This window comes from Xenopus laevis, chromosome 3L (genome assembly GCF_017654675.1).
Source record: "Xenopus laevis strain J_2021 chromosome 3L, Xenopus_laevis_v10.1, whole genome shotgun sequence".
In the NCBI taxonomy this organism is placed as follows: Eukaryota; Metazoa; Chordata; class Amphibia; order Anura; family Pipidae; genus Xenopus; species Xenopus laevis.
In genome coordinates, this window is record NC_054375.1 from 66,837,015 (window position 1) to 66,854,683 (window position 17,669).

General features: G+C 41.7%; 1 protein-coding gene across 1 annotated transcript in view; it reads left to right on the plus strand.

Moving 5' to 3' along the window:
• The first annotated feature begins 3,629 nt into the window (after positions 1-3,629).
• LOC108710258 (tryptophan 5-hydroxylase 2) overlaps positions 3,630-17,669 on the plus strand; it is a 110,177-nt gene continuing 96,137 nt past the window's right edge. Inside the window, exon 1 of the mRNA XM_041586353.1 lies at positions 3,630-3,983. Coding sequence (XP_041442287.1) covers positions 3,885-3,983 — 99 coding nt within the window. The 5' untranslated portion in view covers positions 3,630-3,884. The remainder of the gene's footprint in view (positions 3,984-17,669) is intronic.

Consider the following 17,669-nt stretch of genomic DNA (forward strand, 5'->3'; position numbering starts at 1 on the left):
TAGTGGTATAGGCCAGGGGAATGTGGAAGGATTGGGGGTTCTCATGAGGCCCCCTAGAGGGAATATTTTAGAAATATTTGTTTACATTTATTTGGATATATCAGTAAATAAATGAAATCGTATGTTATACAAAAATGTGCTTAGTGAATAACTTTTATGGCATGGCTCAAACCTGCATAGTCTAAGGGGCAGATTTTTCAAGGGTCGAAGTGAAAATTCGAATTCGAATTTAAAAATTTGAATTTTCGAGTTTATTTTAATGTAATTCGACAAGGGAATAGTTAAAATTCTATTCAACTTTTTTAAAAAAAATTGAATTTCGAAATTTATCATGTACTGGCGACTATTTGCCACTTTAAACCTCGCCGAATTGCGATTTCGAGTTTGTGGGTCAATCCCATTCACCCAAATTGAAAAAAATCGTTTTTTTTTTTAAATAAAAAATTCTATTGGTCATTTTTAACTCGAAAATCCTGTTTATGGGAGTTTATATAGACTCCCATAAACTCTAAATTTGACCATTGATAAATCTGCCCCTAAAAGTGAATATATGGCCTATTGAAAACTCATTCTAGACTTCCAAAAACCTGTATAAATATCACACAGCCTGTGGCCTCTTGGCTCTATACTGCATAGAGTGCAATGACAACTGATATCCCTTTAATGTATTATAAGGGGCACAATATTGGGTATATTTACTAATGCTTGCAACACAAGCACTGCAGTACTAAGTAACAAAAAATTGTTCCATAAAGGGAATCCTTGTGCTTGTAAAACTCTGGCACACACACCAGTTACAGGAAGTCCTATACTTAATGCTCCCCAGCTCTTTGCATCTCCTGGCACACCCCAATTGCTTGTTCTCAATGACTGGAAAGCAGGGGGGGGATCCAGGTGAGAACTTCATGCCATCTCTTTTGTCTGCAGAGTTGCAGAATGCAAGTAGTTCTGCACACAGAGTGAGGCTCAATTTGTTGTGTTTCAATCTAGGAGTTATGATCCAGGGAACAACATAAGAAAGAGTCTACTAAGTGCAAAATGGGAGGGTGCTTTGTGCCTGTTTTATGTACTTTGGCATTTAAAACAAAACTCTACCTAACTCGCCTTATCAGATTCAGTAAAGAAATCAGCAAAAACAATAGATGGACATTCCCTGCTGCACAGTGACCAAATCAGCAATACATGTATCCCAACAGCAAAAACAAATTACACATTATATATAGTATCCATTAAATCTCAGAAACCTGTGACCTGAAAATAAACAGCAAATCTCTATGCCTTTATAGTTATCCACAACAGCTGGCCATCTTATGAACTCATCAGGCCAAGTTTGGAATGTCCGTGGCACTGCACATGCTCAGTAGACTCTGAGAAGCAATGCTCAGGGCTCAAAAAAAAAGCTTTAGCAGAAAATGAGATTAAGTCTGTCACAGGAGGTGGGACAACAGGACAGTATGTAAATCAATCCTGATACAGAATACACTGGTTTCTATGCTACCATGCAATGTGAATGTGGAGGAACAAGCTGTGTATCATTCATTTTAGATCGGATATATAATTATTATTGTGAATCAGTCCTTGAGCACTTTTTTTCTGCACACAGAGTGCACTTTGGAGTTTTGTGTTTGTAAAGGGGACCTGTGTAACAGTTCTAAATTCTTTGTTTAGCTTTATTTCTCCTTTTGCCAAGAGTCATACTTCCCCTCTGCGAACACATGTTACAGTTTAGTGGTACTGTATGTGCAAGTCATAAGGTGAGTTATAAAGGATGGAGCTGTTTGACAGTGACTTTATGGAAGCTGAAGGTGCTCTGTTTCCAACTTTAGGCAAAGGTGCCTTCCTAGGATAGTGCTGCTCCCAACCCAATTAACAACTCAAAGGTTACAAGGGATTTGTTCAGATGTTCAGTAATTCATATATAACATGAGCAGGAATGGGAATACTGTAAAATGTTATTCTTGTGCTTACACACACACAAACACACACCCACACCCCCCCCTTACCTGGTAACAAAACAGCCGCACTCTAATCCGATTTGGAGTATAAGCGTGGGTGCAGGGCCAAAATATATTAATAATCAATCGGATAGAGCATCGGTGTCCAACGTTTTTCATCCTTGAAAAAAACTGACTTGCAGCTTAAAGGGCAATTCACCTTCATTAGCAAAATTGTAATAATTGAAAAAAAAAACCACAGAAATATGTTCAAACTTTCATAACCTGCCAAAGTTTGTAAAATGGACATTGTAATTAGGGGTGTGGCCACAAAATGGGCGTGGCCAAAACCTTTTTGTCCATCTTTCTATTTCCAAAATGTTGGGAGGTATGGAAAGATGAGTAATAAAAAGTAGCAATAACAATACTGTAAATCTGTAGCCTTACAGAGCATTTGTTTTTTAGATAGGGGTCAGTGATCCCCATTTGAAAGCTGGAAAGAGTCAGAATAAAAAGAGAAATAATTAGAAAACTATAAAAAAAAATGACCAATTGACCAAAAAAGACCAATTGAAAAGCTGCTTAGAATTGGCCATTCTATAACATATTAAAAGTTAACGTAAAGGTGAACCACCTTTAACCCTTTAGGTGCCACAGATCGTAAAATCTACGACCTGTGGATAAAAGCTCACAGATTCGATGATCTGCAGCATCATAGACAGGCATGTTTGATTTTTTTCAAATCAGTTGCATTTTTTGTGCATAAAATAAAATATTTTTCTCGTATAAATCCCTATATTGTGAAAAATGGTCATTTCATTTTTTTTGGTACAGGTATATGACATGTTATCCAGAATGCTCCGGACCTGGGGTTTACCGGATAAGGGGTCTTTCTGTAATTTGGATCTCCAAACCTTAAGTCTACTAAAACATAATTTAAACAATAAATATACCCAATAGGATTGCTTTGCTTCCAATAAGGATTAATTATATCTTAGTTGGGATCAAGTACAATATACTGTTTCATTACTAGAGAGATAAGGAAATCAATTTTAAAAAAGTGAATTATTTGATTATAATGGAGTCTATAGGAGAAGGCCATTCCGTAATTTGGAGCTTTCTGGATATCGGGTTTCTGGATAACGGATCCTATACCTGTATTTAAAGCTCCAAATCTTGTTCCAGAAGTGGAAATACACAGAAAGCTCAGGTTCACACAAAAAAATAACAATGGATAGGTTTCCTCTGTAAACTAAAAATCCTCTCTAGGAAATGCTCCTAAAGTGAAAGAGCACAAAATGATCAAAAAAGGTGTGCAAATGAAATGGAAAATTATGCTGGCACCTACAGGGTTAACTTGTCCAAGAATGTCCAGCATCTCCTTCTATACTGATCATACAGTAAATACAATAATAGTTTGCTTGTATGCATATTTTTATTCATAGTGCTACATTAACAGAACAATGGAGAACCATGCAATAAAAGAATATGAATATAAATACAAAACTACAGTTACATTCAAGATGAAGCACAAAGTGGCAACAGGAATGACGCCTCTGCACCAAAGAGCTTGCAATCTAATCTATCCTTTTCCTCCAGAGGGGAAATAGTCCTTTTACTTGTCATTTTCTTACATAATTAGCAATAACTCTGTGTTCCAGTAATTATCATTAGAGATTTAAGGATGAAACTGACTTATACAGAAGACTTGCAGATCCAACAAGGGGTTACATATCTGCCTGTTAGATCCACATTGCTTATCTCTTATTTACATGAAAAGAAAGTCTCTTGGGGTTGGAAGGCCACCCAGACACTAATCTCTTGCGTTCAGCTGATGTCCTGGGGATTCTATATAAAGAGCAGCACAGGACAGAGCCTGTACAACTGTGTAACAGCTAAGCCCGATTGCAGCACCCTCTACTGTGCTAGCAAGAAACATAACCTGGACCAATGCAGTCTGCAATGATGATGTTCTCATCCAAATACTGGGTCAGGAGGGGGATGTCATTGGACTCTGCAATGTCCCAGGACTTCCTAAATGCACCCTCGGTGAGTACAGAAAGAATGTGATACAGTTCTCTGAGAATATTGCAAATGTGTTGATACACCTTGTCTGTATGTTAGATAATATATGTATATGGATTTTTATCTTTGCCTCTAGTTCTGTTTTAATCTGAGCTTGTTCTGCCAGTCCTCTTCAGCACAAATAGCCCATTACACCTGATGCTAGTACAGCGCCAGAGTCTTTTCTGCAACAGAGCACGAGTGCTAAAGAAGTTTGATGAATGAGTTTCCCAAGTGCCACCACTTATAGTTGCAGAGATGTATTGCTGCGTTCACTTGGGGCTGCTAGGTGCTGATTGGGAACATCCATCTTTCTAATAAATGCCCTGACTGTCCTCCTGTGAATGCAGCATGATTCCACCAGGAAAACTTGCTTCCTTATAAATGCACATTCAATATAGACATACAAAGAATCCCTTCTTAGTTATCATTCCCAAATAAAAAAAAACCTCATATTAGCAGCATGTGTATAAATCTAAATTATGCCCCCTAAAAAGTTGAAAATCTTTGGGGCATCCTGTTTGTTGCTAAATGGAAGTTTAGCTGAAGTTTGATAATCAGTTGTTGTATTGGTCTGAAACAGACTGGTTTATTTGTGATAGTACAGTGCAAAGCCAGTGTGTGTATATTTAGCTATGGTCTGTACCAGCTTAAAATGCACTTACAGTTCATGGTGAGAGTTTCAGTTCAGCCACAGTTAGAGCCGGACAGGTTTGACATCACTAATGCAGTTTGCCATGTTCACCATTTAACCCACCACACTCATAGAATTTTAGAAAACGGTATAAAGGCCACTTGGAGATGTGTATAATATTAAGGTTCCATTTATATGTGTAACCAGTAACCACCAGCCAGACTCATTTTATTATTATTCACCCACTTCTCCATTTCTGACCTTCACTGCTGCCCTAATTTAAATGGCAGTTGTCTCACAGTCACAGTGCATCATGGTCCTGCACTCTTTCTGTGTGGGTCAGTGACAAAAATATCAAATTATAGAGTTGAGCATTTTGGAGTAGCATTAATAGTAGTCAAGCTGCGATTGTTGTACTGAGTGAGGCACTCATAGTATATCATGGCTTTTGAAGTATTTTTAGACTTTTTAGATTAGACCAAGCAAATAATTCTGAGTGATGGCAAGAGGCTGCTAATAATGTGAGTTCATGGTGGATGATGGGAATTGTATGCCATTTGTGAAAGGAGTTCACAGTGCATGATGGGGATTGTCTTTCTGTCTTTGGCATTTATGAAAGAAATCATTAGTGGTGGGGTTTTATGTGCATTTTAAGATTATCAACTTAATAAAGATTATATTAGAAAATCATGCTGGAGTGCTATAAGATTATAAACTTTATAATGATATTAGAAATCAAGCAGCAGTGCTATAAGCTTATCTAACTTAGTAATTATATTAGAAATCACGCTAGAGTGCTATAAGATTATCAACTTTATAATGATATTAGAAATCACCCTGCAGTGCTATAAGATTATCAACTTTATAATGATATTAGAAATCACACTGGAGTGCAATAAGATTATCAATTTTATAATGATATTAGAAATCACACTGCAGTGCTATAAGATTATCAACTTTATAATGATATTGGAAATCACACTGCAGTGCTATAAGATTATCAACTTTATAATGATATTGGAAATCACACTGCAGTTGTAACGACCACGTTGTCAGGAACCTGGATCGGTGACTGTACCTTGCGGACGCACAGGTGATTCACTGATGCCCCTTTGGGGCCCCGGGCTTTCTGCTGCGGAATCCAACAAGGAAGTGCGTGGAAGAATCGTAAGCGAGGTACCGGCAAGGTTGAAGAAAAGATGTAGTCAAGGTCGAGCAAAAGGTTCTAGGCAGGCAGCAGAGATCGTAGTCGAGGGTCAGGCAAAAGAGTAAAAAAAACAGGAAATCAGTAGTAGAAACAAAGCTTAGGCAGGAAGAGTAAAACTGGAACCAGCTTGGGCAAAATCCAAAATGGAGGCTGGACCTTTAAGGGCTAATTGGCGCCAAACAGGGCTGGAACTAGGGGTAGGCAGAGTAGGCACATGCCTAGGGCGCAAAGCTGGGAGGGCGCCAGGCACGTACCTCCTCTGTCGCCTACCCCAAGTCCGGTTCCCTTCTCTGCCCGTTCCTTCGCCGAACGCCAGCGGTAGAAGATACCAAATCCGGAAGTGCACTCAGAAGACCTGGAAGAGACACGCCGGGAGGTAGGCAACTGCTTAAATCTCCCGGCGCGTTTTACAGCCAGGGCCGGAACTAGGGGTAGGCAGAGTAGGCACGTAACTAGGGCGCAAAGCTGGAGGGGCGCCAGGCACGTACCTGCTCTGTCACCTACCCCATGTCCGGTCCCCTCTCTCCCTGACATTTCAGGATCTACTTGCGCTACCTTGCATACAGGTTCGCGCTTCCACGCTTCTGTTCAGGCCCATGAGTGCTTCCATGTTCGCCGATGTGTGAGCATGAACTTGCGCATGCGCACAAAGCCGGTGCCATAGTCGGGCAGGTTGCCCAGGGCGCCTGCTCGGTCCGGCCCGGCTCTGCTTACAGCAGTGCTATAAGATTATCAACTTCATAATGATGAAATCACACTGGAGCGCTATAAGATTATTTTTATAAAGATGATATTAGAAATCACGCTGGAGTGCTATAGGATTATCAACTTTATAATGATATTAGAAATTACACTGGAGTACTATAAGATTATCATCTTTATAAAGATGATATTGGAAATCACACTGGAGTGCTATAAGATTATTTTTACAAAGATGGTATTAGAAATCACACTGGAGTGCTGTCACGGCCGGCACCCAATACCAGAACAAGTGCCAAGCACCCTGGTCTCGGCTCGGCTTCACCAGTAGTGTGACCACCGTTGGGCTTGGGAGGAGCCCTCAGCTTACTTGGGTGCCACCTGGACTTAACGAGGGGTGCAAGGCGAGATGTTCTGGCTGGCAAAGGGGCACGGCTGTTAGCAGAGTCTTTTTGGGCCGAAGGTCATGGTACAAAGGATGAGGCAGAATCGTAGTCAGGCAGGCTGGGTCGAGGCAGGCAAGGATCATCAAACAGGCAAAAGGGTCAAAACCGGGTGATCAATCAAAGGGTTAACAGAAGAGTAGTCGTAAGCAGGCAAAGGTCAGGATCCAGAAGTCAGAATAGTCAAAATAGCCAGGCAGGGCTCACAACAGGAATCAGACAGGTTCAGAAGAAAGCAGACAAATAGCACAAGGCTCAGGAGCACCAGGAATACAAACAGTAAGAATACCCCTTTAATACTTTAAATTTCGCGCCATTGCACGCTGACGTCATCACGCCAGCGGGCATGTGCCTTCAAAAGCCGGAAGTGCGTGCCGCGTGCGCACTAAGAAGAGGCCAGTGCACACGAAGAGGCGCGGCGGGCGTCCCCGCCGCACCACTAGACTGCCAGGGCAAGGTATAAGATTATTTTTATAAATATGATATTAGAAATCACACTGGAGTGCTATAAGATTATCAACTTTATAATGATATTAGAAATCACACTGGAGTGCTATAAGATTATTAACTTTATAAAGATGATATCGGAAATCACACTGGCGTGCTACAAGATTATCAACTTCATAAAGATGATATTAGAAATCAGGCTGGAGTGCTGTGTTCTGTATAAAAGCGATCTGACCACAGTGTCATGCTTAGTAAAGTCATGTAACTCCTCTCTGTATCTCTGTATCTCTCTCTTCTATATATAAATATAAACATTGTTGATGGATATGAGAAAAGACATATCTAAGCTAAGGCACATTTATCAAGGGTCGAATTTTGAATTCATGTGAGTTTTTTAAAACTCCCATAAACTCCCATGAACTCAAAATTCGACCAATCGAAATGTGTTGTAAAAATCTGTTTTTTTAAACTTGGGTGAATAGGATTGACCCTAAAACTCAAATTTGAGGGTTTTTTTCTCTAAAAAAAACTTGAAGGAAGGCTGCAAACAACTCTAAATTGGTCCCTGGACGTCTCCCAATGACTTAAACAGCAATTCTGCAGGTTTTAGGTGGCGAATAATCAAATTCATGTTCAAGGGCTAGTGTATGATAAATCTTGAAAATCAAAATCAAATTTTTTGAAAAACTCAAATCAAATTTGAATAACTCCCTAGTTGAATTTGACAGTTGTGACCATAAAAAAAAACTCGAAAATTCGAATTTGAAAATCTGCCCCTAATTTCGAAGTGTAAAATACTTCGAAATTCGACCATCGAATTGAAATACTTCGACTTTGAATATCGAAGTCGAAGTATTTTTCACCGAATTTGGACATCCTGCGATCAAAGTAAAATCGTTCGATCGAACTACTCACATCTTTTCCACATTATGTTCCACCTGCTTGTGACTGTTAGTGATGTTAAGCCTGACGTGTTTGATTCCTACCTCCCTGCTATTTCCCTTATATTTCTCTGGTTAACATGGCTGCAATCTCATGTGATATATATATATATATATATATATATATATATATATATATATATATATATATATATATATATATATATATATATTTTATTATATTTGTTTCTAATAAATATAATTATAAACTAACTTAAAAATAAAAAAAATATACAAAAACACTTCTTGTTTAAAGGGGATGTATACATGTATACTGTACCTTTTTTTTATCTGCTCCATAGAGATATGTAATAATAAAACAGTAGCTTGCACTTGATCCATACTAAGCTGCATAAATCCATATTGGTGGCCAAACAATCTTATTGGGTTTATTTAATGTTTAAATGCTTATAATGGCCTTAAAGGAGAACTAAACCCTAAAAATGAATATGGCTATAAATGCCATATTTTATATACTTTACTTATTAAACCAGCCTAAAAGTTCAGCATCTCTATAGGAGTAATGATTTAGGTTGTCAAAGTCGGGGCATCTTCAGTGACACGGATCATTACTGCTAAAGGGCAGTGGTTCCCTTGGGCTGGTACAGAAGTCCAAAACATAATGTACAGTATTTATGTCCTACTTCTTTAGTTAAGCTTTAGTTCTCCTTTAAAGTATGGAGATCAACATTACAGAAAAATCGCTTATCCAGTAGAATCCCTGTGCTACGTATTAGATCCTATGCATGTAATTCTTATCTTTATTTGTCCTTTCCAGTAATGTCATAAAGTAAAGGGTTCAGTTTGGTAAATATAAATCTAGCAATGAATCCTGGGAGTGAGCTAAATATCCAGCCCTGCATCCTTATGATGACCATACACTGTGATATCTGTTTGCTTGGCAAGGTTTCCAAATCAGAATATCACTGCCAGGTTTTACCACACACAGTCTGGTCCTAATGTAGGGATGTAGCGAACGTCGGAAAAAAAGTTCGCGAACATATTCGCGAACTTGCGCAAAAATGCGAGCGGTTCGCGAACCCCATAGACTTCAATGGGAAGGCGAACTTTAACATCTAAAAAAGACATTTCTGGCCAGAAAAATGATTTTAAAGTTGTTTAAAGGGTGCAACGACCTGGACAGTGGCATGCCAGAGGGGGATCAAGGGCAAAAATGTATCTGAAAAATCTGCCTGTGTGTGCTTGGAAGAGATAGTGTAGGGGGAGAGCTGTTAGTGATTTCAGGGACAGATGATAGTAAGTTTGCTGGCTAGTAATCTGCTTGATACTGCTCTGTATTGGAGGGACAGAAGTCTGCAGGGATTTGAGGGACATTTTAGCTTAGGTAGCTTTGCTGGCTAGTAATCTACTGTTCTCTTTAAACAACTGCCATACGTTGACCTTGTAGGCATTGTTTGCCCAGTTTTTTTGGACGCAGCCACTGAAGCACAGTTGCCAGAAAAAATATGCCATATAAATGCTGAAAATAGTAATTTTTCGCCATACGTTGACCTTGTAGACATTGTTTGCCCAGTTTTTTTGGTTGCAGCCACTGAAGCACAGTTGCCAGAAAAAATATGCCATATAAATGCTGAAAATAGTCATTTTTTGCCATACGTTGACCTTGTAGGCATTGTTTGCCCAGTTTTTTTGGTCGCAGCCACTGAAGCACAGTTGCCAGAAAAAATATGCCATATAAATGCTGAAAATAGTAATTTTTTGCCATATACGTTGAGTCAACGTATGGCAAAAAATGACTATTTTCAGCATTTATATGGCATATTTTTTCTGGCCTCTGTGCTTCAGTGGCTGCGGCCAAAAAAACTGGGCAAACAATGCCTACAAGGTCAACGTCGTTGACCTTGTAGGCATTGTTTGCCCAGTTTTTTTGGCCGCAGCCACTGAAGCACAGAGGCCAGAAAAAATATGCCATATAAATGCTGAAAATAGTAATTTTTTGCCATATACGTTGAGTCAACGTATGGCAAAAAATGACTATTTTCAGCATTTATATGGCATATTTTTTCTGGCCTCTGTGCTTCAGTGGCTGCGGCCAAAAAAACTGGGCAAACAATGCCTACAAGGTCAACGTCGTTGACCTTGTAGGCATTGTTTGCCCAGTTTTTTTGGCCGCAGCCACTGAAGCACAGAGGCCAGAAAAAATATGCCATATAAATGCTGAAAATAGTCATTTTTTTGGTCGTAGCCACTGAAGCACAGTTGCCAGAAAAATTATGCCATATAAATGCTGAAAATATAAATTTTTTTGGTTGCAGCCACTGAAGCACAGAGGCCAGAAAAATTATGCCATATAAATGCTGAAAATATAAATTTTTTTGGTTGCAGCCACTGAAGCACAGAAGCCAGAAAAATTATGCCATATAAATGCTGAAAATATGCATTTTTTTGGTTGCAGCCACTGAAGCACAGAGGCCAGAAAAATTATGCCATATAAATGCAGAAAATATGCATTTTTTTGGTCGCAGCCACTGAAGCACAGTTGCCAGAAAAATTATGCCATATAAATGCTGAAAATATAAATTTTTTTGGTTGCAGCCACTGAAGCACAGAGGCCAGAAAAATTATGCCATATAAATGCTGAAAATATAAATTTTTTTGGTTGCAGCCACTGAAGCACAGAGGCCAGAAAAATTATGCCATATAAATGCTGAAAATATGCATTTTTTTGGTTGCAGCCACTGAAGCACAGAGGCCAGAAAAATTATGCCATATAAATGCAGAAAATATGCATTTTTTTGGACGCAGCCACTGAAGCACAGTTGCCAGAAAAAATATGCCATATAAATGCTGAAAATAGTCATTTTTTGCCATACGTTGACCTTGTAGACATTGTTTGCCCAGTTTTTTTGGTTGCAGCCACTGAAGCACAGAGGCCAGAAAAAATTAAACCAGTAGGGTTTGCACCCTAGTTTGTAACGGTGGCGGAGGGAGGAGGACGCTAAAGGACAGCTGTGTGTGGAGTCATGAGGCTTGAAGAGAAGGACAGCTGCATAGAAGTCAGAACAAGTCTTCCGGCGTGCAGTAACCCTCCGAGATCCACCCCTCATTCATTTTAATAAAGGTCAGGTAATCGACACTTTTGTGACCTAGGCGAGTTCTCTTCTCAGTTACAATCCCTCCTGCTGCACTGAAGGTCCTTTCTGAGAGCACACTTGAGGCTGGGCAAGACAAGAGGTTCATGGCAAATTGTGACAGCTCTGGCCACAGATCAAGCCTGCACACCCAGTAGTCCAGGGGTTCATCGCTCCTCAGAGTGTCGATATCTGCAGTTAATGCCAGGTAGTCCGCTACCTGCCGGTCGAGGCGTTCTTTGAGGGTGGATCCAGAAGGGTTGTGGCGCTGCCTTGGACAGAAAAACATTTGCATGTCTGACGTTACAGACTGGCCAAAGGGCTTTGTCCTTGCAGGTGTGCTCGTGGCAGGATTACTGGCACCTCTGCCCCTGGAATGTTGATGAGTTCCTGAAGTGACATCACCCTTAAAAGCATTGTACAACATGTTTTGCAGGCTGGTTTGTAAATGCCGCATCTTTTCGGACTTGTGGTATGTTGGTAACATTTCTGACACTTTATGCTTGTACCGAGGGTCTAGTAGCGTTGCGACCCAGTACAGGTCCTTCTCCTTAAGCCTCTTGATACGGGGGTCCTTCAACAGGCATGACAGCATGAAAGACCCCATTCTCACAAGGTTGGATGCAGAGCTATCCATCTCCGCTTCCTCATTATCAAGGACTGCATCATCCACGGTCTCCTCCCCCCAGCCACGTACAAGACCAGGGGTCCCCAAAAGGTCACCACTAGCCCCCTGGGAAGCCTGCTCCTGTTGGTCCTCCTCCTCCTCCTCCACAAAGCCACCTTCCTCCTCTGACTCCACTTCTGGCACCTCTCCCTGCGTTGCAGCAGGTGCCTGGGTTCGTTCTGGTGATTCCGACCAGAAATCGCGCGCTTCTAGCTCCTCGTCACGCTGGTCTACAGCCTCATCTGTCACTCGTCGCACGGCACGCTCCAGGAAGAAAGCGAAGGGTATTAGGTCGCTGATGGTGCCTTCGGTGCGACTGACCATATTTGTCACCTCTTCAAAAGGTCGCATGAGCCTGCAGGCATCGCGCATAAGCACCCAGTAACGGGGGAAAAAAATCCCCAGCTCTGCAGATCCAGTCCTACCACCCAGTTCAAAAAGGTACTCGTTGACGGCCCTTTGTTGTTGCAGCAGACGTTCCAACATAAGGAGCGTTGAATTCCAGCGAGTCTGGCTGTCAGAAATCAAACGCCTGACTGGCATGTTGTAGCGCTGCTGAATGTCAGCAAGGCGTGCCATGGCTGTGTAGGAACGTCTGAAATGGGCCGACACCTTTCTGGACTGGGTGAGAACGTCCTGGAATCCTGGGTACTTGGAGACAAAACGTTGGACTATTAAATTTAACACATGTGCCATGCAGGGCACATGTGTTAAATTGCCCAGTCTCAACGCTGCCAACAGATTGCTTCCATTGTCACACACCACTTTTCCGATCTGCAGTTGGTGTGGGGTCAGCCACCGATCGGCCTGTGACTGCAGAGATGACAGGAGTACAGATCCGGTATGGTTTTTGCTTTCCAGGCACGTCATCCCCAAGACAGCGTGACAACGGCGTACCTGGCACGTCGAATAGCCTAGGGGGAGCTGGGGGTGCACAGGTGTGGAGGAGGAGAAGGAGGACCCAGCAGCAGAGTAAGAAGAAGAAGAGGAAGAAGACGAGGTAGAGAGCGATGGAGGAGTAGAGGTGGTGGCAGAACCGCGTGCAATCCGTGGCGGTGACACCAACTCCACTGTTGTTGTTGAGCTACCCATTCCCTGCTTCCCAGCCATTACCAAGTTCACCCAGTGGGCAGTGTAGGTGACATACCTGCCCTGACCATGCTTGGAGGACCATGCGTCAGTAGTCATATGGACCTTTGGCCCAACACTAAGTGACAGAGATGCGGTAACTTGGCTCTGCACATGTTGGTACAGGTGTGGTATTCCCTTTTTAGAAAAAAAATTGCGGCTGGGTACCTTCCACTGCGGTGTCCCAATTGCTACAAATTTGCGGAAGGCCTCAGAGTCCACCAGCTGGTATGGTAAAAGCTGGCGGGCTAAGAGTGCAGACAAGCCAGCTGTCAGACGCCGGGCAAGGGGGTGACAGTCAGACATTGGCTTCTTACGCTCAAACATGGCCTTCACAGAAACTTGGCTGGTGGCAGATGACTGGGAATGGGAACAGGTGGTCAAGGTGGAAGGCGGAGTGGAGGGTGGTTCAGACGGGTCAAGGAGAGCAGAGGTAGAGCAGTAAGATGCTGGACCAGAAGGAGTGTGGCTTTTAGTTTGCCTGTTGCCTTTGAGGTGTTGCTCCCAAAGTGCTTTGTGCTTGCCGCTCATGTGCCTTCGCATAGAAGTTGTACCTATGTGGCTGTTGGGCTTACCAAGGCTCAGTTTCTGACTGCACTCATTGCAAATTACAATGCTTTTGTCAGAGGCACACACATTAAAAAAATCCCACACTGCTGACTTTTTGGAAGTGTGCGATCTGGCGGTAACAGTAGAAGTTGGCGGCATTGGCGGCAATGGCGGGTGCGTTGGCCGGCTGAACACAGGTGCCGATACATGTTGTTGCCCTACTGATCCCTGCGGGCTGTCCTCCCTGCTTCTTCTAAGTCTTATTCTCCTACTGCCTCTCTGACTCTCCGTCTCTCCATCTGAACTACCCTCCTCTTGCTCTCTTCTACTAGGCACCCACAAAACATCAATCTCCTCATCATCATTCTCCTCAGATGCATCAATTTCTTCTGACACATCACAGAAGGAAGCAGCAGCGGGGACCTCCTCCTCATCACTCATTATGTCCATCTCTATCGTGTTCTCTGCCAGAATTAAATCTGGTGTAACGTCCTCATCTCCTTCATCTTCTTCTGGCAATAATGGTTGCGCATTACTCAGTTCAAGAAACTCATGGGAAAATAACTCCTCTGACTCCAGTGAAGAAGGGGCACCGGTGGTGGAGGAAGTGTTACGTGGGGTGGCCATAGCAGTGGAGGATGAGAAGGATGTTGTGGTAAAGTTAGAAACGGTAGAGGATGGGGTGTGCTGTGTAAGCCAGTCAACTACCTCTTCAGCATTTTGGGAGTTCAGGGTCATTGGCTTTTTAAAACTGGGCAATTTGCTAGGGCCACAGGATTGCATAGCAGCACGGCCCCTAGCACGGCCTCTGCGTGGCGGCCTGCCTTTGCCTGGCATTATTTTTAAAAAAACAACAACAACAAAAACTCAGTTGGTTTTTCTGGAAACGATAATACACACAGCTAGATGGCAGTTTGAAGAAAACAGTGTGCAAATAATGCCTACAAGATCAACGTATACACTACTACAGCGGTGGATACGGATTACGTAAAATATATGAATGCTGCTTGAAAAAAAGTAACTCAAGTGGTTTTTCTAGAGACGATAATATTATCAATATTTAGACAAAATGTGAACAAGCTCACACAGCTAGATGGCGGTTTGAAGAAAACACTGTGCAAATAATGCCTACAAGGTCAACGTATACACTACTACAGCGGTGGATACGGATTACGTAAAATATATGAATGCTGCTTGAAAAAAAGTAACTCAAGTGGTTTTTCTAGAGACGATAATATTATCAATATTTAGACAAAATGTGAACAAGCTCACACAGCTAGATGGCGGTTTGAAGAAAACACTGTGCAAATAATGCCTACAAGGTCAACGTATACACTACTACAGCGGTGGATACGGATTACGTAAAATATATGAATGCTGCTTGAAAAAAAGTAACTCAAGTGGTTTTTCTAGAGACGATAATATTATCAATATTTAGACAAAATGTGAACAAGCTCACACAGCTAGATGGCGGTTTGAAGAAAACACTGTGCAAATACTGCCCACAAGATCAACGTATACACTACTACAGCGGTGGATACGGATTACGTAAAATATATGAATGCTGCTTGAAAAAAGTCACTCCGGTGTTTTATCTGGAGACGGTAATATTATGGATATTTAGACAGAATGTGAACAAGGTCACACAGCTAGATGGCAGTTGGTTGAATAACACACTGGGCAAAAAATGCCTACAGGGCAAATAATGCCTAAAAGGTCAATTTATACACTAATACAGCGATGGATACGGATTACGTAAAATATATTATGGCTGCTTGAAAAAAGTCACTCCGGTGTTTTTTCTGGAGACGGTAATATTATGGATATTTAGACAGAATGTGAACAAGGTCACACAGCTAGATGGCAGTTGGTTGAATAACACACTGGGCAAAAAATGCCTACAGGGCAAATAATGCCTAAAAGGTCAATTTATACACTAATACAGCGATGGATACGGATTACGTAAAATATATTATGGCTGCTTGAAAAAAGTCACTCCGGTGTTTTTTCTGGAGACGGTAATATTATGGATATTTAGACAGAATGTGAACAAGGTCACACAGCTAGATGGCAGTTGGTTGAATAACACACTGGGCAAAAAATGCCTACAGGGCAAATAATGCCTAAAAGGTCAATTTATACACTAATACAGCGATGGATACGGATTACGTAAAATATATTATGGCTGCTTGAAAAAAGTCACTCCGGTGTTTTTTCTGGAGACGGTAATATTATGGATATTTAGACAGAATGTGAACAAGGTCACACAGCTAGATGGCAGTTGGTTGAATAACACACTGGGCAAAAAATGCCTACAGGGCAAATAATGCCTAAAAGGTCAACTTATACACTACTACAGCGATGGATACGGATTACGTAAAATATATTATGGCTGCTTGAAAAAGTCACTCCGGTGTTTTTTCTGGAGACGGTAATATTATGGATATTTAGACAGAATGTGAACAAGGTCACACAGCTAGATGGCAGTTGGTTGAATAACACACTGGGCAAAAAATGCCTACAGGGCAAATAATGCCTAAAAGGTCAATTTATACACTAATACAGCGATGGATACGGATTACGTAAAATATATTATGGCTGCTTGAAAAAAGTCACTCCGGTGTTTTTTCTGGAGACGGTAATATTATGGATATTTAGACAGAATGTGAACAAGGTCACACAGCTAGATGGCAGTTGGTTGAATAACACACTGGGCAAAAAATGCCTACAGGGCAAATAATGCCTAAAAGGTCAACTTATACACTACTACAGCGATGGATACGGATTACGTAAAATATATTATGGCTGCTTGAAAAAAGTCACTCCGGTGTTTTTTCTGGAGACGGTAATATTATGGATATTTAGACAGAATGTGAACAAGGTCACACAGCTAGATGGCAGTTGGTTGAATAACACACTGGGCAAAAAATGCCTACAGGGCAAATAATGCCTAAAAGGTCAACTTATACACTACTACAGCGGTAGTAAAATAAAAAAAAGTAAAATAAAAAAAAAATGAATATTAAAAAAAAAAAATTAAAGTTGGTGCTGCTGAACTACTAGGAGCAGCAGATTAGCACTCCAGTCCCACTCCCCAACACTGCTAGACTAATAGCACTGGGCTCTTATAGTAGTAGTAGTAGTAGTAGTAAAACAACAAAAAAATAAATAAAAGCAGTCCTTACAAGGACTACTGTTATTGCAGCAGTCAGCAGATGAGATCAGAAGCAGGACAGCTGCCCACTGCAGCTACATACAGAGCACTGCAGTAGAAGGTAGATTACTAGCCAGCAAAGCTACCTAAGCTTAAATGTCCCTCAAACCCCTGCAGACTTCTGTCCCTCCAATAACAGAGCAGTATCAAAACGATTACTAGCCAGCAAACTTTCAACTGTCCCTGAAATCACTAACAGGCAGCAGCTCTCTCCCTACACTATCTCTTCAGCACACACAGGCAGAGTGAAAAAACGCTGCAGGGCTTCGGTTTTTATAGGGAAGGGGAGTGGTCCAGGGGAGAGCTTCCTGATTGGCTGCCATGTACCTGCTGGTCTGGGGTGAGAGGGCAAAAAAAAGCGCCAACAATGGCGAACCCAAAATGGCGAACGTCGCGCGACGTTCGCGAACTTCCGGCGAGCGCGAACACCCGATGTTCGCGCGAACAAGTTCGCCGGCGAACAGTTCGCGCCATCTCTATCCTAATGGGACTAATCCAATTGTTGACCCTGGGATAATGATAGGATCATGCAGTGGGCCTAAGGAAAAGTTTAAAAATTGGGAGAATGCAATAGGATGACAGAAGGGAGAGTCCCAAAATCTGGTAACTCCCAAAGAAATAAGGGGAGTTGACAGCGCTAAGAATGAGGA